The 27,173-nt window shown below is 40.2% G+C and overlaps 1 protein-coding gene across 1 annotated transcript; it reads left to right on the top strand.

Annotated features, from left to right (window-relative positions):
* Positions 1–1,608: 1,608 nt before the first annotated feature.
* Positions 1,609–26,521, top strand: LOC133978985 (olfactomedin-like protein 2A). The gene is made up of 8 exons (XM_062417377.1): positions 1,609–1,824; positions 11,287–11,550; positions 12,801–12,908; positions 13,012–13,188; positions 14,275–14,521; positions 20,035–20,322; positions 20,536–20,721; positions 24,185–26,521. The coding sequence occupies exons 1-8, from the start codon at positions 1,756–1,758 to the stop codon at positions 24,787–24,789; spliced, it is 1,944 nt and encodes a 647-aa protein (XP_062273361.1). The 5' UTR covers positions 1,609–1,755; the 3' UTR covers positions 24,790–26,521.
* The last annotated feature ends 652 nt before the right edge of the window (positions 26,522–27,173 follow it).

Genomic DNA, 27,173 nt, shown 5'->3' with positions numbered 1-27,173 from the left:
TATTTTACTGGCTTTCTCTTTCCCTACACTCTGGTTGAGGTCTGCTGACCAGTTGTTGTTGGCTGTCCCAGGTCCCAGCTGAACAGGGTTGTTGGTGGTCAGAGGTCAAATGGAAATTAGACAAGCAACCTTAATGCCCCCTTTATACATATCTGATTTTTATAGATTGGCTTTTAATATAGGCCAGTGTTTTATTTAGTCATTCAAGTTGATTTATTAATTGTATTTACTTACATATTTTTTTTCCTATAATCTAATTATTTAATATGTATTGTATGTGCTCCTGTGAGTGTTGATTTGGTTCATTGTTTTTATCTGCTCCCAACTGTTTGGTATGTTGTAAATTTGTTTTAGAAAAGTGCTAAATAAAAATGATTACTGTTGTTGTTGTTGTTGTTGTTGTTGTTGTTGTTGTTGTTGTTGTTGTTGTTGTTGTTGTTGTTGTTGTTGTTGTTCCCTTCATGTCCCCATCAGTGTGTCCCATTTGAGCCCTTTCCTTGGTTAGTGCTTGTAAGATTAGCCTATGCTAAAAAGCAGTGTGTAGTCGGCTCACATTTCAGATGTCTATGAGTTGTTAACAGCTCCACCAAATACTGATTTTTCCCTCTAAACTTCTCACATGCTTTCATTTCAATAAATGTTCAAATGATCCAATATTTCAGCAAAAATCAAAGATTAGAGAAAAAGTTCAAAAACTGAAAACACATTTGTGTATCAGAACTTTTCTTCTTCCCTCTCCCATTAATCATCTCACCACCCCTCACATTTATCTGCTGACCCTTTGGAGGGGCCCCGCCCCTAGGTTGGGAACCACTGGACTAAACTATGTAGCTGTATATAAACTAGTTCCTTTACTTTAACTACATCAAGCTTGTACTGTGTTAAGTAGGATTTTTCCTGCAGGACTTGTAATGGAGTATTTTTACATTGGTGTATTGTTACTTTTACCTAAGTAAAGGATCTTAATACTGCTTGCATAACTGCTGGTCCGCAGTAAGACTGGGATATGAATTTGGAGTTGCAAAGTAAACATTGGCCAGCTGATGGCGCCAAAGGCCCTTCAAATTTGAAATAAGAGTTTGGGATAAGTGCGCTGGTCACCCAAAAGGATGGAATGTTTTCATTACCACTTATAAACTTAGATAGTGACAATAGTCAATATGGGATATTATGTGCATTGATTTACATACAAAATACATTCAAATGCATACTTCTAAATGAAATTTCAACTTTAACTTTATTTATATAGTATTTTAAACACAACATTGTTGATTCAAAGTGCTTCACACAGAGGAAAAACACACGTACACACACAAAAACACAAGTGTATGATTGTAAGTGTATGACGTGTATGATTATGATTATTATTATCATTATTATTATGATAATTATCAGTATTATTATTAAACCCCGTCGAGCCGAGCAGACAACATACACATGTACGGGGTATGCGCGTGTGTGTGTGTTTGGGGGGGGGGGGGGTGTAAACCCCTCCCATCAGGGAGGACAGAGGATGACAGATGATGCGCACTCTGCTCCTGGCTGCGGACAGAGCGCGCGGTGCAGACAGGGCGCACAGCACAGAGCGCACATCCATACAGCCGGACGCACACTGTATGATCCTTCCTGCGTAAAGTGGATATGGAGCTAAAGTAGGCGCGCTATCAGACTTCACCTTATGGACTGAATGCAGTGAGGGTCGTTTTTGGATTTTTGGATTTTCTCAACATAACGCACAGACACTCAGGAGAGAAAATGTGGAGGTACACCAACTTGTTCGCCTGCCTACTGGTTTTGTGTAAGGATGCGTCCTCACAGAGCAAGGTAAGAAGATACACGAGGAGGATATTATTCACTTTATTTCCCAGGATTCCCATGCATGATTGCACTGTGTTGCTGTATTGAAATCCAAACTGTCCAGAGTCAGTAATATTAAATGTTTAACCATGTTGCTCTGTACGTCCCCTTTTACCTGCATCATGTCCCATACCATGGTGCCTCTGCCTCAGACAGATAAGTGACTTGACCAATAGGCCTACCTAACATTTTCCCCCAAGCCAGACCTTTACATTTTCTGTCTAACGTCGGCAGATGGTTCAGGTTATGTGTCATTTTTTTTAGGACTGGAGGTAATCCTCCCAATGAAGGCTTGCAGTGTGACACGGGTAACAATTGCTTTATGTAATGATACCCCCAATGGGTGTATTTGTGCAGGCATGCTGCCAGCAGAGTGTGGGAGAGATGGCACTCAGTGGGGCAACAGTAATATCTGACTGCCCTTGTTTGTACAGCTGCTGGACTCCAGTAACCCCTCACTCTCCCTCAGCCTAATCCACCTCTACACACACACACACACACACACACACACACACACACACACACACACACACACACACACACACACACACACACACACACACACACACACATCAACAGTCACACAGTAACAGAAGGCAAGTACATATTACAGATATGAACACCAGAAGCTCTTTCGCCTCTATGTATGACCAAGTATGGTGTGTGACTGTCAACAACTGACCACTCTGGATATAGTGATAGATAATAATGTATTAGTTGTAGTAATATGAAGTGATAGTAGTGTTCACAGCAGCATTCAGGCAGTAACATTGTAGCAGTAGCAGTCTGCAGCACTATTAACAGCTGTAATAGTAGCAGCATATGGTAGATTAGTGTTTGTTGTACACTATAGTGCCAACAGGGATGTCCATGTGAAATCTTACATTAATATTATAAACCAAAGTATGGCAGCAGTTTGCGTCTGGCTTTGCCCCGTTTCAACACGACAATGCACCTGTTCACAAACCAGGCATAAAACATGTTGTTCCCAGTTTAATGTGGAAGAAGTTAAGAAGTTAACACCTTTGGGGATGAACTGGAATGCAGACATGTTGGATGTGCTTGTGGCTGAATGGGAGAAAATCCCTGCAGCCAGTTTCCAACATCTGGTGAAAAGCCTGAAAGCAGAAGAAGAGGATGATGATGATGGAGGTGGATGCTGTCACAAATGAATGTGATGTTCATCTGTCTGGATACTGTACCTGTGGACATGCAATGAACATCTATTAACAATTATAGACGCAGTAGTTCAGCACCAGTAGTAATAGTAATAGCAATTGTATGTGAGGACATAGTGTTAATACTAATTATATGAGTAGTAGCAGCATCGGTAGTAGTAGGTGTGATAGTGGTAGGAGGTAATAATGGTAACTGTAGTGTTTTAATACTTGTAATAATAGTACTGGTTATAGCAGCAGATGGATGGATGGATGGATGGATGGATGGATGGATGGATGGATGGATGGATGGATGGATGGATGGATGGATGGATGGATGGATGGATGGATGGATGGATGGATAGATAGATAGATAGATAGATAGATAGATAGATAGATAGATAGATAGATAGATAGATAGATAGATAGATAGATAGATAGATAGATAGATAGATAGATAGATAGATAGATAAACCATAATTAGTCGTCAGGTCGTCAGCTTTGGAGAGCTGTGCCTGAACAACAGTGGAGCATGTGAGGCAAGAGCCGAGTTGTCTGTCTGGCTAGACATTGCTGGGCGAGGCAGGCAGGCAAAGACGTCAGATGGGTAATGAAGCTGATGCACATGCAGAAAAACACACAGAGAGATGCAGGGTAGTGACTCGGGCTGTGACGTTAGTACCACACAGGCTCTTCGTAGAGTCTGGCGAAGACTGGAGTGTCGAGCCAAAGTACACAGACTGCAGCTTTGAAGAGTGGATGGGATGCAGGTGTGCTGCTCGATAGGCAGCAGGAGGGGAAACAGGGAGCCACACCCAGAGAGAGAGAGAGAGAGAGAGAGAGAGAGAGAGAGAGAGAGAGAGAGAGAGAGAGAGAGAGAGAGAGAGAGAGAGAGAGAGAGAGAGAGAGAGCGAGAGAGAACAAGTGTATGGACACTTTTAACTTTAATTTTCCAATTAAAGTAAAATTGTGGAGTTGGAAAAGTCACTAAAACTATACACATATATCAAAATTAACCATTCATATTGATGAGAAACTCTAGAATCAGTCGATCTTTGGCTTTGACTCTACACCATGATACAGTACGTCTCCTCACATCAACCCTAGGGCTAGGTATCAGAACTCAGTACCTTTAAGGTATCGACCAAAATAAATACCAAGTAGTATCGAAACGTCTCCCATCAAACAATACCTGCAATCAATCCTTTTTACACCCAGAGATAGAAAATATGACTATTTGTATGGACTTGCTCACAGCCAATCAACACAAATGTTGTTCAATTAATAAATATGAATAATTTGAAGACTTTCAAAATGTATTTGTGTAAAAATCCAATCATTTAGATGTGGAGGAGTGATGGCATTTTATGTTCCTATTCACATGATGGGTATCTAATGAAGTACTGTCATTTTTTTTAACAATACCCAGCCCTAATCAACACTCTTCTAAGTCCACTCATACGTCTCTGTAGATGTCCGGTCATACTCTCTGTAGCCACACTGGGGCAGTGGCATTACCCAGAGACAAAGCCCTCTCAGAGGAGGGCACGGAGGGCACGGAGGGGTGGCGTGGGAACCAGTGCGTGCACCTGCTTCATGTTTTGGTTGTAAACAAAACCCGAGGACAAAATCGGTACGAGGTCAACAAGGGGATAAGAGAGATGGAGACAGCAGACTGGGATGCTCAGTCTGCAGCGCGGCAACTCGGATGAATGAAATATGTTCTGTAATGTGCCTCACTGCTTTACACGAGTGCCACAATGTGTATAAAGTGAAGTTTTTGTCATGTCGTGTTATGCCAACAATTTAATTGGGGATGTCACATGGGGCTTGATGAAGGGTCAACATCATCAGTGTGCAAGTCATGTCTCAGTGTTTGTGGTTAAAACAGAGCTGCAAGCTGTTGGAAAAGATGAGGACTAATACCTCTTTCACACAGAGGCAATGATCCGGGGAACTACTTTTTGGTGTTTGGTGTGAATAGGTGAACATTTGACATTTCGACCCGAGTTCGTGATCCCGCGCATGACCGGGGGGTTTATACAGGTCTGACGTCGGTTGGCTTTGGTATAAAATGCTGAACATTGGTTACTGTATATGTTTTAGGCTTCCTCTCATCCATGTTTTCATGTTCCTGAACCTTGAACAACACATTAACTAACAGCTCCACTGTATAAAGGTTAAAAGCAGCAAATAGTCCCTGGTTTGTTGGTTCTTATCTGAAGCCATAACAAATCGGCCCTGTTTTTTTATTACACATGCCACATTTACACTGAGGACTGTGCATTTCAAAGCATGCTCGGCCCTTTTTTCGCAGTCTTTCATGTCTTCATTCACATAGCTTGGGTGATTTTCTCCCTCCATGCAGATCCCTTAAGTCTTTGAAAGTAAGATTTATGACCGCAGATAAGTTTCAAAGTTAGCTTGTCCTCATTCTTTTACAGTCTACAGTACAGAACTGTATGTTGAATATTGTGAAATCTCTCTCCAGCTGCATCTCCCTGTGTATCTTTACCTTTTACAGATCAGTTGAACCTTGTGTCCAGTTGCAAAAATGTCGTATTCATAAGTAGAAGCAGTCAGGATTCGCAGCCTGTCTTTGTGTCACCATGTCCTCCCTGCAGGGTTTGTCCCAGTCCAGTATCCCTGAATGCTGCTCCTCATGGTATCTGTCCATTTCTAACCTTTGGTACCACTACAGGAAGTTTAGGAAGAGGAGTTTAGATTGGTGAATGCTATCTTTCCCTAACATTAAAGGGAGTTCCACCAATTTCACACATCCAGTCCAGTTTCCAGAAGTTGATGAGGACTACTGCATGTGTGGAAAAAAATTGTATAAACCTCCAGTGGGAACTGTGTGAAATCTGATATATTGCCTCAAGTGATGTCACTTGGGGTTGTCAGTTGGGGCTAAAGACTACATGTTTTAAAAAGAAAAAAAAACCCTAGGGTATGGATTTAAAAGAAGTGAGGTTACCAGACTTTTATAGCCCACTACTCATCTCTAGCTACTACAGGACTCATGGAATAAAAAAAAAGACAATATCTCTGGTACTGCTGCATTGATTCTGATATTTTTCTTTATGTCTGTCCATTGGGAGTACAACAATTTTAACTTTCTTTCACCAAATGTTGAAGTTTCTTAACCCTCATCGTATCTATATCTTAACCATAGCATATTTTTCCACAGAGTCCCCTAAACGTAACTATGCCATGTGCAGATATTGTAGACAGCTAAGACATGTTGGCATTGGACGTAATCCAGGGTTTTGCAGAATTATCCAATGTCAGTATTGTTTTCTAGCAAATCTTGTAGAGAAATGGCTGACTAGGTCATACAGTTATGTAGATTAGGTTACATTGCTGCAGTAACAACTAAATAAGAGTAACCTTATCTGTTCTCCTACAATTAAAATACCAAAATACATTCAGATTTTTGAGCAGTTTTCTTGCTAAACAATGTTTATTCTGGCTATGATTATATTATTATTATTATTATTATTATTATTATTATATTTCTGCATTATCTCTGTCAGTGCTTGTTCTTGTAGGTTACACCAGACACTGCATTTTTGGCTTGAAACATTTAATATGTTCTTTTTATTTATAATTTGCTTGATAAATTGTTCCCATCATGGAGCACAATATCCTTCAATGATAAACTCTGCAGCTTTTTTAACATCTCCCGTAAACATCTGTTGTACCAAATCATCTGGGGACAAGGTATTGGCAACCTCACGTCATTCCAGTCATGGTTGAGGTCACATAGACACACACTAGTAATTAGGGAAGTATCCTTTTATATAACCTTGTGCATGGATTACTACACAGTTTTTTTCACATTTTTATAAATGTAAAAAAAACTCAGATGAAGAGTCTATTTATGTTGCAATATATGAGTATCTCATTAATCTGAGTGTCATGAGCCCATCTCCACATATAAACAGACCTAGCAGGAATTCAGTAAACAGAACTCCCCGTGGACAGCCAGTATATCCAATCAGGTGCTGGTCGGTCTCAGGAGCATCTTAGGTGAACTGACTTTACTGGGTCTTTATTAGGAGCTCTACTAATAAAGACCCGGCAGGAATGTCGATGTGTACCCCCAAAAGCGGCGAGAGCTTGATACCCTTTGTTTTCGGCTAATTAACATCCCTGTGCTAATGCCAGTGTTTTTGCTTGGAGTCTGGGCCACCGACCTCACGGTTCATCTCCAGACTGAAGGCTTTAATAGAATCCCCCCTTTGTACCATGTTAATCTTTACAGTGGCACAGTAAGACTGTTTATCATAAGCACGGCTAATTAGATTAAAAATCAGGCAGACTCTTTGGGACTGGAATGCAGACCCCGTATTTGGTCTTGAGTGCCCTTGACAGGAGATGATGTGGATTTTAAAGGGATAGTCCATCCTTTAGAGGCTTGATGGGTTTAAGACTAATTAGAATTGGTATTCATGGTGGCTTTTGTGGGAAAATAGTTCAAAAAACAACAAGCAGGAGGGGTTGATTTAGCCGTAGGTCATAACAGGAATCGTTTAAAGTTTAAAGAAGGTTGGAACATGCAGCTGAACATTTGAGTTTGGCCACAGGATACCTGCACCTGCCTTTTTCACCACACAGTTCCCTCCATAATTACAAGGTGGCAAAGTGCTAAATAGCAGGATATCCTTGTTTATATGAACATGGCTGCAGATACAACAGGAACGGTGCTACTGACACATTGATTTCAACCCCTTCAAGGCCAGAAAAGGCTTTCAAATACACCATCCATTGTGTGACACATTTTGTGTTTTTAGCAACCCTGAGCACAATCGGGGTTACACTTCATCACTGTCAGGGTGTGTTAGCCGTTACAGGCTACAGCGCTTGATCTAATAGGGCTCTCTGCGGCGCGCGGGGTCTTTTCCTCCCATTGTGCAGACATGAGTTCATGTTTGAGCCCTGTTCTTTTTGACCTGAAACTTGACTGCACTTGAGAGGTCAAAGCCAAAGACTCAAAGTTCAAAGGCTGCATTAAATAGCTAGTACTCTTAATTATTAGCACTCTTAATTGTGCTGCCTGTTCTCATGCTGGTAGGTCAGCTCAGCATGAAATGCTGGACGGTCAGTTAGGCGTACCGGCACATGTGATTTGACAGAAGGACGAGGAGGCAGTCGCTCTGATTGGCAGAATGATTCAGATTCTTCATGATAAACCGATGCAAAAATGGCTCTTCGGTAAAGCCTGCAAGGTAAGAGTTTAGGCTTTGTTGACTCGACAAAACACCAAGTGCTAAAGTAAATCTGGCTGGAATTCCTCCGACTTCTCCAACTTAAAGCAACTTAAGCCGGTGTTGCTATGGAGCAGTTAGTGTTCGACTGTGGCTGAACAATGCAGCTCAGCAGGGCCGTGGGCCCAGCCTCCGCTAAAGACGTTTAATCTGCTAATCCACTCTGTTTTCATGTGGCTGTAGCATTTGTCAACCTGCTGCCTTTTCGCTTGACATGTGTCAGGATTGGCCCTGGAGTCCTGCCCCAGTATCAGACGCCACCCCCCTACCCCCACCCCCCGACATCCCCCCCCACAGTATGTCTGAAGTAATGGAAGGGAAAGCAACCCTGCTCTGCTCCACATCTTCCCCCCATCACTCTCAGCCTGCATTCTTTCACTAATGAGCCCCCACCACCACTTCACTTCCACCCCCCCTCACCTTCACTAAGTCTGCTGCTGCACTGCCAAAAGACATCCAAAATTGTAACACCATTCCAAAAAATCACTTTATATAGATTAAATCATAATATTACATCATTTACCTATCATGCACTTTGGTATTGCACTTCTATAAAATTGGCTGACTCACAGAAGAGGCTGAAAAAAGCCTGACTTTTACTCCAAAGTATAGATTAAACTCCAATATCATCCTGCAACCAATAGTATTCTCTCATTTGAGCCTCATAAATGCCAATACCACCACAGCCCACATCTTTCTTACTCTACGCCCCAACTTTTTATCGCTGGCCTTCTGATGTACATTTGTCGTCTCCATGCCAAAGCTGGGATAAGCCCGATTAGACTTACTTACTTCTTTAGGCTTAACCAAGCTCCCCCAGAGCTACAGAAGACATAACACACCTGTTTAACAGAGTAATACTTAATTGGCTTAAATGTACATAATCCACAGGGTGTGTAAATCAACACATAGCCTAATTTACTGACACCACAGCAACTGCAGTAAAGACTTTGTTGCTCCTTTATAATTTATAACAATTCTATCGTTGTTGCAGAGCTGATGTGTTTCACTTTACATCTGCTAGTCAGATCAGGGAGTACTCTTGTGTACTTTTTCAGATACTTTCGCAAAGAGATGATTTCCAGAGGATTTCCTCCATGACTTTATCTTGCCGAATAGTGCCTCCAAATCCCTAAATTTCCTTACAGCTTACAGCTGATGTTTTGATACTCAAAACTCTCAGTCCTTTCAGTGAAATACTTTACTCACCTATGGCAAAAGTGTGCTATGAAAAAGAACTATTGTAAACAAACTGGTTAATAGGTTGCATTCATATCCATCCTATCTGGGAGCTCAATGTCTACAAATGTGTTCATCATATATTTGGAGTCCTACCTACTTACTGCAGTCATATGAAGATAGGACCACAGCTCATTAATGAAGAATCTCTGTTCCTGGTAAAGCTGATACCACATGTGTGCATGTCCTTTGGTTTATAAAGACCCTCTAAATCTCACCATGGAGAGACAACAGCCTAAACCTCCCCCAATATGGGATCCTAGAATCTTGACTCCCATCTCGAAATGATGGGAGAAGATGCATCCCATGGATTGAAAACAAGAGTGATAACCAATGAGAAATAGAACATTGTGGTGAACAATATAGGAACAAAATTATATGCATGTAGACAGCGTTTTGCAGACTTCTTGTAGTATGAAAAGTTGGATGAAAACATGTAAAATATCGGTTCTGTTTCACTCATCTTTTCAGCCACAGTAGAGGATACAGTTAAAAATATAGTGTCTCCAAGATCGGTGGGTTAGGTGTTTTTGTCTCCTTTGCAGCATAAATGTGACAACCAAGTTTCATTGCAGTTTCCATTTTCAATATTTACTTGAATTTCAACATTGCAGCTTATCTAAAAAAAAGTGTTTTTTCAGTCTGTGTTTATTCAACTCAAACAGGAATCAGGTTTCCCCTTTAAGATTATCTACTTTTTCTTTCACTTGTTTTTCCACAGTTATAAACATGAGTTGAAAAGCTTGCTCAAATTGGAAAATCTTCAACTCCAGTGGAAGTGTCTTTGTTCCATTTTTTCCCTGCCCAGCACCAATCCTCATGTGTTTTTTTGCACTGACTTTATATGCAATTGCTACACCTGTAAAATTTGCTTCACTTCACTGAACACTCTTTTATTCCAATGAGTTAAGGAGGCAGCCGTTAGTCGCAAATCCGATTCACAAGTCTTCAGCTAGTGAAGTTCTCACAGAAAGAAAAAAGGGATTAAATTTTATAGACGAAGTTGAGAAATTCACAGAGCTCTCTCTGCGCAATGCAGTCTGCCAACTCACCATCACCACCTGAACATTTCATCAAACATGCAGTAAATCTGCGCCATCGAATGCTTGCGTGAAAGCCGTCTCCTTTGCGTGCCAGCTTGCGCTCGTCTCACATAGGAACCGTGTGGAATGTCTGCTGGAGCTGCCATGCATTGCTTCCTGTTTTTTAAGTAAGCTATGACCGTGGCCTGCCAAAGCTCTGTCATCATACATGGCAGCCAAAGGCCAGCTGGTGATGCAGAATCCTTATGAGTTATGTTTGTCTCTGAGGCTTTCCTCTGAGTCACACACACACACACACACACACACACACAGCTACAACATTCAAAAAGAGGGGGAAGCACGTGGTTCTTACTCAGGATCACTTTCCTTCCCTTGCTTTTGTTTCCCTACAATAAAACATGGATTTATTATTCATGGAAGTCCAGCAGGGGTTAGATTAATGGAATAGATGAATGGGACAACTGCTGGGGGAAGGAACAGCACAGATCAGCATATACCTTCAAAATCTGCCACATTTATGGGGTTGGATAAATAAACAGTGCAAGGTCCAGGTCATTGATATCCAAGTCTGATCAATTCTTGCTCAACCATGAGGCCTCTTGTTGTCTGTGCCACAATAAAGAAACATTTCCAATTGAAGCATCTAAGAGACATTTATGAGTGGATGATTACACTGAAATGGATGTTTGGATTCCTGCTAATTCACGCTCTCTCTTTCAGATCTTTGGTGAGACAGAGCCCGTTCGGATGACATCAGAGGGCTCGGACTGCCGCTGTAAATGCATCATGCGTCCTCTAAGTAAGGACGCCTGCCTGAGGCTGCGGAGCGGCAGCGTACGCGTGGAAGACTTCTACACGGTGGAAACGGTCAGCTCCGGATCTGACTGCAAGTGCTCATGCACGGCCCCGCCGTCCTCCCTCAACCCCTGTGAGAACGAGTGGAAGATGGAGAAGTTGAAGAAACAGGCCCCTGAGTTACTAAAGGTGAGAAGATTAAAGTTAAAGCACTTGTCTGTATTTATGTGATTCATTTTTGTGTGTAGAAAAATGATTTAATTCTAGCTTAAAGGTGCAGTGTATAGAATATAGTGGCATCTAGTGGCAGAAATGGAAAGTAATAAGTATACATATCATAAGTATGTTTTAATTAGTGTAAAATCCCATGAAAATAAGGATCATTGTGTTTTCGTTACCTTACAATGACCGCTTCATATTTACATAGGGTGTGGGTCCTCTTCCATGGAGCCCGCCATATTGCCCCGTCATATTGCACCACCATGTTTCTACAGTAGCCCAGAAAGGAGGTTCTCATAGCTTCTCCTACACACTTGCAAGGGGAAGCTGAGGGGGAGGGGTATTCAGTTGGTTGCAATCTGCAACCTCACCACTATATATCACTAAATCCCACACACCGGTCCTTTAAATTTGCATAATTTGTGTGTTGGTTTCAACATATTTGATCATAAGGGGTTAATGAAAGCTCACAAATAGGAGCTTCAAAGCAGCGAACGTTTCAAATACATAATTAAAAGTATATTCATCACTATGATTCATGAAAGTCTTTAATGTGTCTCCTCTAAAAATGTTTATTCTACACCAGAAGTGATGACATTTTTAACAAGACAAATACTCACAAGCCCCACAATCATCCTGTAGAGGCAGCAGTGTTTACTTTAACTCATAATACAGAAATGTCAGACAGAAAAAGACACTTAAGATTTTACTGTTATAAAAGTTTGACCAGCTGCGAGAATTTGTTCTTCCAGAGTAATAAGCCCATTTTGTCCCTCCAGCTTTAAAGCATAAAAAAATGATTATCCAACTCTCTGTGATGTGGCTGTAGTTGCACGTCATCGAAACATCTTTTGGGAACACGTCAGCACACCTCTGCACATACCTAAAGCACACTTTCATTTTTCACAGGCATCAAAAGCACGCTATGTTCCATATGAAAGAAAAAGGCTGTACCAGATGTTTGATCTGATTCCACTTTTAACTATAGATTAACCCAATAAATCTCGTGTAAAATGATTGAGGTGGACTCTGAATGAACCCAGACTGAGAGCTGACAGTGTGGCTGTCAATAGTGGTAATCAGACAAATGTTTTGGGAGAGCACTTAAGCAATTACTGTGTCACACTCAGCTGAACAGAGTGACATAAAACTGTCAGTTTTGTGTTCAGGAGATAGTGAATAACACTGGCTTCTCTTTCTTTTACTGCACAAATGACCAGCTCCAATCTATGGTGGACCTCCTTGAGGGAACCCTTTACAGCATGGATCTAATGAAAGTGCACTCCTACATCAACAAGGTGGTGTCTCAGATGAACACCCTGGAGGAGGTACGCTAAAAAACACACACACACACACACACAGCCATGTACATCATCATATCGTTATATTCAAAGCGTCAGTCGGAGACAAGTTATGATTTTTATTTCGCAGACGATCAAGACGAACCTCACGAGAGACAATGAATTTGTCCGGGACAGCATGACGAGCCTCACCAACCAGTTTAAGAGATATGAGAACTACTCCAACATCATGATGAGCATCAAGAAGGAGATCTCCAGCCTCAGTCTGCAGCTGCTTCAGAAAGACGCTTCTGAGAGCAAAGCACAGGTTAGAACAGACGCTGACAATGAGAAAAAAGCATTTATAAGCTATGTACAAACATTTAATAAATAGTTTTTAACATACTATTATGTGGTTGTTAGCAGATGTTATTGATGGAATGTAACTCTCAGAAGTCCTCACAGGAGTAATATTAACTTAACATTAAAATACAGTTGTAAAAATATAAAAAGACATTTCTTCATATAAGTTATAATTGGTGACAAATACTGTATATTAATAAACATTTAAAGATCCTGCTTATAATTTCATTATAGCATGCATATAAGGGAAATATGTGTACCAAAAAACGTATAAATACACTGTTAGTATTCTTGGTTGTCAACTGTGACACATTAAAAAATATCACACATTATAAGTTAACCCTTCCATGCACGAATTATGATAACCTCAGTCAGGATTTATTTCCCTGTTTTTTTAAATTTCTCTATAGGCATGAAAAAATATATTTCAACTTCATTTAATAACATAAATCAACTGATTTACAACCAAAAAAGTTCCTGGAGATGATATGGTAGTGAATGGGATGACGCACTAGTGTCCACTGTGGTGGCTGAAGTGCAACTATGCCATCAAAATCCACCTAAATCCATCTAAATCCATCTAAATCCATGCATATATAAGAAAACAGCTTTTGAATAGCTGTCCACTTTAGTGACCTCTATGTGTGAAAGGGTTAATTTATAGTATTGTTGCACTTGTAGTAGTGGTGCAAGTAGTTAAGTACTAGTAGTAATAGTAGTAATATTACTATTTGGACTAAGTTTGGGCTTAATCTCAAAGCTGTTTAGAAATGGACTTGGTACTGTTAGTGAACTGATGCTTTTGGAGCAATAGTAATAGTGTCACTTTTAGTAGCATTATTTGTGTCATTTGTATGATTATATAGTGTATGTTTTCTGTTAACACACTTTGAAACATTGGCAATAGGGATAACACACATCAATTTTAACAATATTGCACACAAAAACTTTACAAAGCCAAAATTCACTTCGTTTCATAAGCATATTAAACACACCTGTTTGCAGATGTTTCCAACTGCGCTGACATAACCCGTATTGTCCATGTTCACAGGATACGAATGATGAGAAAACCAAGGAGACTGTAAAAGTAAGCAACAAAAAGGGCCCCGCATCCAAACCCCCTCCCAAACAGCCCAAGGAAAAGGTCGTAAAGCCCAAGAAAGAGGTCGTTAAACCTGGAAAGCCGGTCAAGCCTGACCCTACAGCCAAAGCCAAGGTAGTTGGCCACCAGCCTGGCGTAGTGAGGGGCATCACGTACTACAAGGCTGCCAAAACGGACGAGGATGAGCACAGAGGAGGTGAGAGTTTTTCAGCTTGGCAGGGACACTGTATACTCTCCCAGAATAGTGCTGTGTTCATAGAAAGCCTTTTTCTCTGTGCTAAAGCAAACATTGTGCTAACACTTCAGCTGAGTTTCCACTCCCATCTGTGTGCGATCATCTGTGCGTGATCCACTGTGGGTGTTGAAAATGATCCAAATGAGTTTCTTCAGCAATCTAATCTGACCTCACGTGACACTCGGCTGGATCGGGATCATCAGCCACGCGAGCCCAAGCAGCCGCCAAGGGGGTTTGCAGGTCTCACAAACACAGTCGAGATCTTTGTTTAGGCTGGGTTTAGCTTCCAGTTGAGGATAGTATAAAGTTTTACTGAGATTGTTGTTTTACACAAATGTGAGATAAGTTTCATTGTGTTGTAAACTTTACACTCAAGCGCGAGAGCAATAAAACAGACAATCCGTAGCCATGTGCCACACGAGATCACCTCAATACAAGATTTATTCTGGTGTTGTTTGGAGCAAATCTGGCCTAGTGAGCGCAGGGATTGGAGGATTGCTGGTGCGCGTTCGGCGAGCAGGAAATCCAAATCTTTTATTGACAAAATACATGGAGCTGATGGAATGCTGTCTCAATGGAGCGCTGCCATGTTCATGACATGCCTCAGCCTCACTCCTCACAATAATGTGTGGGGACCCAGACCAACGCAGAGAAAAAACATTTCCTGACTTCTTCCAATCCTCTTTAAGTCTATTTGAGTGAATAGGCATGCTGCGTTTTGCTCAGGGCACACGCACATGACGCTGTCAGACCGTGTGTTCTGCCATGTATGTGAGTCTCAGCGAGCCCAGCCACCCTTGTCAAATCACTGAAACCATTCGGCCACATTTCCATAATCTCTAGAAAAGAGCAGGATGCCTTTTTCTTTAAAAAAAAAAACCCTTTATTCATCCCGGTAAGGTTGAAGCACCTGCATGCTTTTTCCTGCAATGCCCCATTTCAAACTCAGCTACAGTTACTCACATTTTTTAGTGGGAGCTGCCAAATCGAAAAACAGTTATAGCAGCTGAGAAGAAGCACTCAGATTTCTTTACCTGAAATAAAGTAAAAGTATTATTAAAGGTGCAGTGTGTAGAATGTAGTGTCATCTAATGGAACGGCCTCAGCAGAAATGAAATATAATATTCTTGTTAGTTTTGGTTATGTTTTAGTTAGTGTGTTTCATTACCTTAGAATGAGACCACTTAATCTACATATGGGGTGGGTCCCCTCCACAGAGTCTACCATGTCACCACCGTATTTCTACAGTATCCCAGAGTAGACAAACCAAACATTGGTAATAGAGAGGACCTCTTAGGTTCTCCTACACGCTCGGAAGGGGAGGGTGGGGGTATTCAGTGTTTCGCAATCTACAACTTCACTGCTAGATGCCACTAACTCCTACACACTGCACCTTTAAAAATATGCCATTACAAGTAAAAGTGCTACATTTTAGTTCAACATTTTAGTATTAAAAAGTATTTTTGTCCTTCACATATCAAAAGTTAAACTTCTAATTATCTTACTTCTAAAATCTGGAGTTCCTAACTGAAAAATGTGGATACATTTGTCAGGCAAATGTGAACCACTGAAATATAATATCTACTAAGGTGGGTTGTGTGCACTATAGGTACATTTGTGCCCTTGTCTTGTAAAGGTGCCTTGCAGAAAAATCGAATTTAAATAGCTGTAATGTTCCAGTTTATATTTGCTTTTGTAAATACAATTGTGTTTCAAAATTAATAAATAATAATAAACTTTATTTATAGAGCAGCTTTCATACGAGGGGTGTAGCTTAAAGTGCTTTACAGGGGAAAATAAAAATACATGCAATAAAACAACAGCAAATAATAAAATAAAATAATAAAATAAATAAATATGTTTCCAGCTGTCTTTTTAAAATGTTCACAAAGCCCAAATCCTATAGCTTTAGGGTGCGTATTCCATCATTTCGGAGCATAATTAGCACAAACCCAGATGTATTCATTATAATTCCAGCATAGTAGTGATAGTAGCACTGAAGGATGGTAGGAGAGGGGTTAGTAGGAGCCTACATTTTGCCCCAGAACTAAACTAAAAACATTACAATTACAACAGTATTTCCCTCTGAAATGAAGAAGTATTTTGTAACATTAAAAAGAAACACTTAACACGTCGAGTCAAGTAAAGCACTTGATAAATGTACTTAGTTACTTTCCACTATTGCTCAGGAGATGTAGAAGAAGAGGAAAATGTTAAACACTCATTACCTACACTCACTTTCCCAAAGCTGAATGCATTTTTAAACCACTGGTTGCTTTTGAGTCTGTTGGCCCATTAACATTGAGATCAAGGTATCTGTAGTCAATTAAGAGATCCTCACCAGTCACATGTTTGAAAATGTTACATTGCATGACAGCGCAGTATTAAGCACCAATAGATTTATTTTAATACCATGTTGTCATGCAACCAGAATGTCGCTATGACAACAATAAAAGAAGATCCAAATTGTTAACAGTGATGGTTAGTACAAAGAAATGGACATATGGACATCAAAAGCATTTGGTCCTTTAAAAAGTACTAAAATATCTGCATCACAACAACAAAATATTACAAAGCGGTCTTTTATCTGTTTTTAGCTAAATAAGAAGTTGTGCAATGTGCGGCCCATCTGCATTACTAAACTCAAACGGTCACATCAGTTAACAATTAGCTAATGTCCTCTTTCATCTTTCATGTTCTCTCCACTTAGAGTCATTCGCTACACTTCAACCAGAGATAGGATGTTATTCACTGATTTATGTCTGGAATTTGGTTATGAAATTAGCGTTTTATTCCAGGTACCATTAAAATGTCTTACACATCTCAAAGGGCGTGATTGCTTTCTGAAACATCCTTTTATTTATTATTATTATTACACAATCTTGACAGAATATTATTTGTGCTCCAGCCTTCATCTGGCCCATGTGTTCAGAGCATGCGTGTCAGGAAGATGCGTCGCTTATGTAGAACTGCTGTAATCTTCCCACATCTGTCTGGCAGCACAGGACATCAGCGTATAAAAACAGAAGGAGAGCAGCCTGTCTCTCTGTTCAGAGTAACTTTGATTCGGCCGGCTGTCTTTTTTTTATTAAAGACCACGAGTGATTCTTGATGCCAGAATCTGGTTATAAACAACAAGTTGACTAAAATGGGTTTTTGAAGGGAAATAACGCAGATTTTCCAAAAGATGGTCAGGATTCCGTGTTTTATGAGGTTGTATTTTAATTATTTAGACCATCACAGAAAGTAAAGGCTTAAGGTTGCTTCATAAGTGCAAAACTCATACAATCCGTCATGTTTAAAGGCTAGAAAAGGCTTTCTCAAAGGTAGGGCACAAACCCTGCTGTCCTTAGAGGAGTAGATTTAATGAATCGTACAAATGGGGATAACAATGCATACTTTAATTCACTGTGTTGCACTTACCAGTATATAAAAACTGCAGTAGAAATGAAGGTAGCTGTGTGAATAATAAGAAAAGAGCTTGAGCTACTATCACACCTTCACACCCAGTTATGTTCCCACAGTCCTATGTTCCCTCAGCCCTATGCTCCTTAAGTTTGATAATACAATAAAGACTTTAAACTGTCTTTAAAGCATTTTCATACATACTGTAGAAAAATGAATTTCCCTAAGGGGGGGGCAAAAACATGTGATGTGCATCTAATTTCAGCAGGATTGTAGATACATTTAGTTTTTTGTCCTTCAAGGAGTTGATAACGTTAGCTAACATGATTGGCAAAGATATAATGTAATAATATGCAAGATGCTGCTTATTAGCTCAACACGTTAAGCAGCTAAATCAACTTCTGAAGAAGACATAGTTTTTGAGGAGTGAATGATACTGAAGAATGTGTGATTACAGAGATGTATGAAGTCTGCTCTTCCCTTGAGGCTTTGGTTTCATTAACTGATGAAAACTGGAATATATTTTGTGATGGATTTCATTTCAAAGGTTACTTTTTATTTGGTTTTAGTTTCTTTCTTGGTTCAAAGTTGTGATAGTTTTAAATGACTATAATAACTGAATTTTTATTGTATTTATTTTATAATGTTTTATTGTCATTCCTGCCATGTAGATACATGACAAAGTGATTGCAGTAAAAAAATATATAGATATATAAATATATGATAAAATAAAGATCATTTATAATAAAAATAAAGATCATCGACACAGTAAGCATAATGAGTTAGAAAATAAATAACTAAAATAAAGTAAGAGATCAAGTCAAGTGAACACTGTAATGACAATTGAAGCAGACTCCAGAGCAAGACTCAACTCAAAAAATAGTTCCAATCCAAAGAGTTTAATGATAAGCAGGTTTGGTACACAGGTAGGCAGTCAGGTTAGGCAGGGGGTTCAGAATAACAAAAGGCAGAAGACTGGGTCAAAAAACTAAACTGGGTCGAATATGAAAGGAGTATACGTTAGAAAAAGGCTGGGACGCTCACAGGAAACTGAAGAGACGAACTGGCAGAGACAAAGGGGAGCACATTGGATTAATAAGCAAGGGAAGGTGGGATAATTAGACACAGGTGACACTAATCAGGGCGGGGCAGGTAATCACACACAAGGCGGGGAAACGAGGGACAGGAAGTGGAAATCTCTGAAACGAGAGACAAGGGCGATTACAAAATAAAACTCAAACTCTAAAACTCCTCACAAGCTCAGGAACTAGACGTTACAAGCAGTGCAGTGTACTGTCAGAAAAGAATCTCACACACTTAGAGGCACTACAGCAGCATGCCCCTGAGGGATATACTAAATAGTGTAAAGTCGATAAACAATAACCGGCTGTTAAACAATCTGACAGGCAATATTTCTCAAGCATACTGAGGTCTTAACCCTCTCCTTTGAAAACCATAAGTATAATGCAATCATTTTTAAGTTTCTGAGGCATGTTTCATTGTGGTTTTTACAAACTTCCTCCCTTTTTTTGTTAAAAGCTACTCTGTCTGCTGTATTAAGAAACCAGTTAAATCAAATAGACAGCACGACGGGCGGAACGTGGAGAAAGAAGTTCAGAAAAGAGGGAGAGGGAGGAAGCTGGTTTTCTCTCTGTGCTGCATTGCTAATGTGCTGCCTTTGATGTGAACCCTCTGGAACCACAGCAGACTTTATTATACGTCTCCCACTGTCAAGAAGACACATACAATATGTACGGTCCACTGATGGAATGACTTAAAACTCCTTTATAAAAGACAGATGAAGGACAGTTAAGAGATAATGTTTCTACTCACTACTCATGTCATGGTTGCCTTGTGTAACCATCAATAACAAGAACAAGGAGCAGGTTGTTTACAGCTATAAAAAGCTAACAGTGTTACTCTTGTCTCACCACCCCTCAGCCTCGGGTCTGTCTGACCTTGTTTGGCCATCTGCTATATTTTAAATGAAATCTAGCTCTGTAGAGTTGTAGATTCTTGCTTGTTTTATCTCCTGGTCTCACTCACAACTTCCTCTCCTCCCCTCCTAGACCACTCTGCCAAAACCTACACAGTCCATCACGTCAAGGAAAGCCAGTCTGAGGACGGAGGTGCCGAAATGGTACTGGAAACCGTGGAAGCCGCTGCGGCCGATCCCCCCGCCTCCACGGCTTCCACCACAACCACAACAACGACTACCGCCACCACTACTTCGCCGACGACTGCATCCACTACCGTCGCCGCTCAGAATTCAGCAGCTAATGAGAGACCAGCTCCGACCATCGTGCTCCTGCTGGACAACTCCAACAACAACAGCCGGCCCACTCTTCACAGAGCCGGTACATGCTTAAATACGCCCCCCGTGAATACACCCAGTATTCTATTTCAGGCTGCGACTGCGGTGACAGAGGCCAATATAGAAGCAGATAAGCATGTCTTTTCACGTTGCCAAGAAATGTATGAGTGTGAAATCGATTTAAGCCCGCGTTAAGGCAAGTCATTCTTTCCCAGGCATACATGTTGAATGTTCTGCATGTTTTGTTTTTTTGCAGGGAAGATCCTCAAATGCGAAGGGACTCTAGCATCCATCGAGAAACCAGAGAAGCAGCACAGTTATGGGCGCAACGAGGGGGCCTGGATGAAGGATCCGCTGGCTAAAGACTCCAAGATCTACGTCACTAACTATTACTACGGCAACAATCTGGTGGAGTTCCGCAACTTGGAAAACTTTAAACAAGGTGTGCTTTAGTTGGGTCTTTTCACGCTACGCTAACAAAGACTGTCAGACTTAAACCCCTTCGCCCACCAACCCCCACTTCTGATGTCTGAGAGATTTCAGGTGCTGACAGACAATCCAACAGGCACTTTGTTTAAAGCATACTGACCCCTTTACACTAGCGATGGGAATTCCGGCTCTTTTGAGTGAACCAGATCATTCGGCTCAGTTCAGCAAGAAGAGTCGGCTCTTTCAGCTCCAAAACGCTTCATTAATGACTACTTCTGGCTTTTATAATTCAGCCAAATTTAACCGTTTTTTTCACCTATGATTGGTATGTGTGCACTTATAACATTAACATATAACAAAGATATGATAAATTACAATTTGTAAAACAGCAGCATCAAACAGTTTTAACAGTTAGATTGAACAGTGTTAAATTGTCTTAAGGGTAGATTGACATTAATAAAGACACTAAGTAAGTGTCTCAGCTTAGAGGGGCTGATCCTCTTTCTTCCCTCTGTTATTATCTGCCCTTAATATTGTATGTTGTCAATTAGATTTAAAAAAAACAAAAAAAACAAATACCATTCCAGTGTATTGGCAGCAGATATCAGATCCGCCCCACAGCCTAGATTAAATTTGTGTGTGTGCCTTTCTCCTTAGATTTTAAGCAATGTAAATTACAGCAAGCAAAAGCAAGGTAGTTACCATCAACAACGACAAAAAAAGCAGCTCCCATCATTCACATAAAGGAGCCATCTCATAGAGCCAATTCGGTCGTGACCAACATATCACTATTTTACACTTGGGCTCGTAGTCTTTAGTGTAAATTATCTATTCCGTGTTTACATAGCATTCCAATAGGGTTATATAATTTGTATTATCTAAGTAGGTGATGCCCAGGTATTTGCAGATCAAATCTGATTCAAAGAGAAGTGCATACTTGTGTGGAGAGTATATTGGGGCCTTTAGAGAATCAAATAAGGTGAATTTCCTTTGTCCAAAGTCAAAGATAACCTTACTAGCCATAGCTAAACAGTCCAAGTTTGAACACCCCCTCTTTTACATCTGTACTTTACAAAATGATATAAACATCCATATCTCTGTAGATGTTTGACCCATAAAGAGTTATTGTGGCATCTAAAATAATCTTTATTCTGCTTACTCACAAAACCGTGTCAAATGCTAATACTGTACAAACTCAAACACTCCACATTGACATTAATATAGTGCAAACCGCTGTGTAATTTCTATGTAATCTGCTTAGAACAACATCCTTAGGCCATGGCTAAGCAATGGAACATTTGTTGTCCAACTATATCTGCCCTTAAGCTTACTGTTAGCCTGGGTTGATAGAGGCAATTGAGGAATTATATTTAGCTAGCTCGGGGCTAGCTAGTTTAGGATTTAGGGCTAAGAAAGTTTGAAAAGCCTTAATGACAGTTTGAGCAGTATGAGGGTTTCAACACTAATACCAATACTTTAGGATTGATGCTACTAATATTCAACCTTTTGAACATTTAAATGCAGCCATTCTTGCACCATGCTGTAATGTTTTAGATGGGTTAGCGGCTTCATAGGTTTCATTTTAGTGTTTACAGATGTTTAACAGAGAACTCTGACTTTGGGTTGACTGATATATTACCTTTAACTTAAAAAGGTACATATTGCCCCAAATATACTGACCTAATTCTTACAAGGTTTTAATTTGTAGCTTTGTTTTTTCTAATAACATTGTTGACATTGATTCATCTTGATTATCCAATGAGCTCTGTGTGACTGATGAGATCTGTGGAATGCAGGTCTATGTAGTTTCATGGCTCCAGTGGGTGGGAAAATCAACTCCTTCCACATCCAAATCAACTGAGGAATTGGATTACACTCTCTAAGAGAGTTAAGATGATCTCCCCTCTAAGGACTTGGCTTGTTGATCTAGATATGTTTGGACAATGGTCTTTCTAAATGCACTTACATGTGAGGTGTCCCGCAGTGCAGTGAGCTCACAGCTGTGTGCGGATGACTAGATATCTTGGTGAGTGGCGGTGATGCCTGCTGTTCTCTGACATGTGTGCTGGCCTCTCCTTTGAACTGGGCACAGCAGAGAGGGATTAAGAGTGTGGGCTGGCCTCAGGGATGGGGGGTTATGGGAGGTGTTTTACTGCGCGTTGTTTTTGTCCTTTACCGGGATTTTCATTTATTATCATTATCTAAATCACACTTCCTGAGGTCGAAAGGTTAGGACAGCCAATAGGATGTGATTAGAAAATGACACCTACAGTACACAACGTGTTTGTTCAGCAGTGAACTCCTAAACAAACTGTGTGACTGTCACATGAAGCCAGTCTGTACACAGTCTGGTATTGTAAAAACATTGTCATTGGCTCTATGAAGGGCACAATATGAGGATAGCATACTCACAGCAAAATGTATCCAAATCATAATAAGTAAAGGATAATGCATTCATAAGCACAGCAGGACATCCTGAAGCAGTTTACTTTATTTTGCAAGAAACACTTTCTAGACTTTATTCTGCTTATTTAGTCTGACTGTTAACCAAACACATCACCATCACTTTAATTTTATTAAAGTGATTTCCTTACAAGCTAAATTTACCACAAGTTGGTCCATCGGGACTTTCTACAAGAATTGTTTTTGGAAGTCAAGTCTCAAGGCCTCAAAAGTAAATTGCAAGACAGTTTTAAGTTTTACAGGCCTGATCATAAAACAGCATTTTCCTTTCAATATTGTGTTAATACTGATTACACAGCTGAAACCATGTTCTTTTAACACATAGGTGTGATACTTAAATCTTCATGGTGTAGTTATGCAAGGGTAACCTTATAGCTGTCTTACCGTTTTTTATTCTATGAGATGTTAGTTTACCATTTTGGGGAAAGTGCTGGTTGGCTTTGTGGTGGTGTTAGATACAATAAATAGATCACTACCAGTCCAGTGTCTGTACTGTAATATAAAGCTACAGCCAGCAGCTTGTTAGCCTAGCTTAGCTTAGTATAAAGACTGGCTAGTCTTGCTATGTCCAGACGTAAAAAAATAAGTTGGTGCCTGGTGTGTACCAGCATTTCTAAAACTCCCTAATCAACACATTGTAAGCTATCTTGATTGTTTAATTCGTACAAGAACTAAAATGTAAAATTGCCAAGTTGTGGTTTTCAGGGGTTGTGTACTTAACTTGTATTCCTTTAACTGTGGAGGGATCGGATCATTAATTAGTGATTCTGTCTTGGCAGTTACTGGAGCCAGAAAATCTTGAACTGACTGGAAATGAGGTGTGATGAGAAGGAATTTTGAATAGATTTAAACAGGCTGGCTTTTATTGGAGGCATGATGTAAAAGCCACCAGTGATATTAGACACTTCCACATAGTTCTGTTTTGAGCAACGGCATGAGTCGTTAGCAAATAAGAAGGATTCACCCATGGTTCATAATTTATAAAGCTAATGTAATATTCTTGTCTTTTCAAGGCCGGTGGAGCAACCTTTTTAAACTGCCTTACAACTGGATAGGCACGGGCCATGTTGTCTACAATGGAGCCTTCTACTACAACAGAGCCTTCACCAAGAACATCATCAAGTACGATCTGAGGATGCGATACGTGGCTGCCTGGACATTGCTGCATGATGTGGTTTATGAGGACACCACCCCCTGGAAATGGCGGGGCCATTCGGACATTGACTTTGCAGTGGATGAAAGCGGCCTGTGGGTGATCTACCCTTCAATGGACTATGACTACAACCAGCAAGAGGTGATCGTCATCAGTAAACTGGACCCTGGAGACCTGTCCTTGAAAAAGGAAACCACCTGGAGGACAGGTCTCAAGAGGAACTCGTACGGGAACTGCTTCATCATCTGTGGCGTTTTGTATGCCGTCAATGTGTACAATCAGAAGGAAGGTGAGGTGAACTATGCTTATGACACCCACACCAACAGTGATGCCATCCCACGCCTGCCCTTCATCAATGAGTACTCCTTCACTACACAGATTGACTACAACCCCAAGGAGAAGGTTTTGTATGCCTGGGACAATGGCCATCAGGTCACATATCGGGTAACCTTTGTTGACCAGTGAGCACAACTAGCTCATGCCACAAATACAATAATCTCACAGTAGGTCTGCCAGTATGGCACCTAAGTAGAAAGAAGATGCTCAGTATTTGACAGCCTAGAAGCAGCCATATTGGACTCAACAGGACAAAGGATGAACCTACACCAGCCTTCCAGTACCAATGCATGCTATTCAAACACCTGACCTCACAGTGTACCAAACATACATGTTACAAACATGTACTAGGACGTGTTTGTAAAATATGCCAATGGCATGGATAGAGAAGTATGGAAATAATCTTATGGGTTGAGTTGAAGCTCAACGGGCAGAGCTAATATAGATTTCTTTACATGTTGATTCATGGAATGTCAGCAGGCTGGCTAACTAGCTTGAATAGTTTAAGGAAAGAGTTTTACAAACACAGATAATATTTGTGATATGGCCCATTAATTTCTAATAGGAGAGACTTTGACACTTGCATGTTAGATTTACCATTAGATGCCATGTTGGTCATTACTGAGGTCTGGAAACCAACCACAACTGAGATAAATAGGTTTATGTCAATCAAGATAGCACTATCCCAAACATAAGCCTTAATTAATACTTAAGGAATTTTTGGACGTTACTAGTCAACAGGTATCCCAGAAGCTGATCCAAGAGTCAATGACTATAAACCATGAATGAGACAGCAGATGGCAATCAGCTAATGCTTTTCAATGGGTCAGTTCAATATAGTCAATTCTAACTGAAGCCAGCATCTAATTGCCTTTAGTAATCAGCCATGGTGGTTGTCAATTGGTTTGAACTTTCAAGGTCAGCTGACCTAATTAGCTATAATTTAAAAAAAAATAATAATAATAATTTTGCATGGCTAGAGCTCCTATTTTTGCAGTGAGTAGCAACCAGGTATCCTAATCTTTCATGCTTCATGTTTTAACTTTCACTTTTCAACGGGCTTTTTACAAAGCTAATGTCATTTGGCTCCTCCCACTGGCATTTAACTCAACCAATGAGATTATTCCTGCCTTCAGAGTAGTTCTATTACTGAGAAATGTTTGTCAAACTAAACTATGAGCTATTGTTTCACTTGCCCATCAACTCCATCCTGTCACCAAGCACTTTGATCATGATTTTACTTTGTTTATTATTCCGGCCTCATGATGCTTCCTGTCTCTGTACTGTTGATGTTGTTCTGAGGGGTGTGTTGAATATAGTATGAACTCCAAAATCCTATGTACACAAGTCTCTAAGCTTTTGTATTTACATGAATTCATTTGACAATTAATATCATACAACTGTTTTCTATTGTTTATGTCATTGTATGAAAGCATGCAGCTTTTGTCATTGTCCGTAACATGCATAACCACTTGACATTTGTCACAATTATTGAATATGTTGTACAGTCATGCTCATACAATTTGTGCACTGTGCCATTTGCTGTGCCAAGGTCAATAATGGACACCATAAACCTTTTTCTTTTTTTTTTTTTTTTTTTCTTTTTTTTGACAATGACTGACAGTATTGCGTGAGGCACATAATGGGAATGGTAAGTTTTAAGACACACAACTCTTACAGCGTAGTAGTGCATTGGTCTTGCACACTTTTCATCATTCATAGCTACATTATTTTGAATTTTCAAATCATCAGGAGTGTTTATTAAAAAATGGTCTGCCTATTCCAATAAAGAAATGTGTTCAACTGCCAAATCTTTATACATACTCATGAAATATAACACAACATTTGAAACTAGCTGTGTGTGTGTCTATGCTATGAAATAAAATTTCCATTATGAAAGTCTGTTGTGAGCCTTATAAATCAATCCGCAGTGATCCAGTATATGCCATGGGATTGCAGGACCCGCCTTGCCCATCCCGTGTTGAAGAAATGATGACCAGTGACTCAGATCTTCTGATTTTTCTGGTTGACCAAGCTCTCATGAGTTCTGGGGTAAAGATTACCACGCTCTGCTTGATCTCAATCCCAAAATACACTGAAAGGAGAAGTCTTGGGTCATGGTAATAATGGCATGGCTACATGATTTCTTGGCTAGGTGTTTGAAAATCTTAAACTTCAGTTCCAAGTAATGCAATTCTGAAGGGAGACATTGAAATAAGAGTTGAATGGTGGGTGTGGTGGGTCCACGCATGTGGTCTTCATTTAAGAAAATCAACTCCTCAATTCTATTTAAAGAAGGTCCCAGTGTAGAGTGCTCTTTTTTTACACCCAGATAAAGAACTTCATTAATGACTGTAAGGCAAGCCCCTAGGTTGGATGAGTGCAGCACTAATGGTGTGTCCAATCATGAACTCTGTCACGAAATGTTGACATGTTGTAATGGAACAATGATGTCCATGCTAGCCGTGTTGATGAACACTGACAATTCACATGACCTATGCTACCTCAGTCCC

This window comes from Scomber scombrus, chromosome 4 (assembly GCF_963691925.1).
Source record: "Scomber scombrus chromosome 4, fScoSco1.1, whole genome shotgun sequence".
Lineage (NCBI taxonomy): Eukaryota > Metazoa > Chordata > Actinopteri > Scombriformes > Scombridae > Scomber > Scomber scombrus.
This window is presented reverse-complemented; position numbering and strand designations above follow the sequence as displayed.

Coding starts and splice junctions, on each gene's coding strand:
- LOC133978985 (XM_062417377.1), top strand. CDS start 1,756: ATGTGGAGGTACACCAACTTGTTCGCCTGCCTACTGGTTTTGTGTAAG. Junction 1,825..11,286: donor ATGCGTCCTCACAGAGCAAG/GTAAGAAGATAC, acceptor TCTCTCTTTCAG/ATCTTTGGTGAGACAGAGCC. Junction 20,323..20,535: donor GCCCACTCTTCACAGAGCCG/GTACATGCTTAA, acceptor GTTTTTTTGCAG/GGAAGATCCTCAAATGCGAA.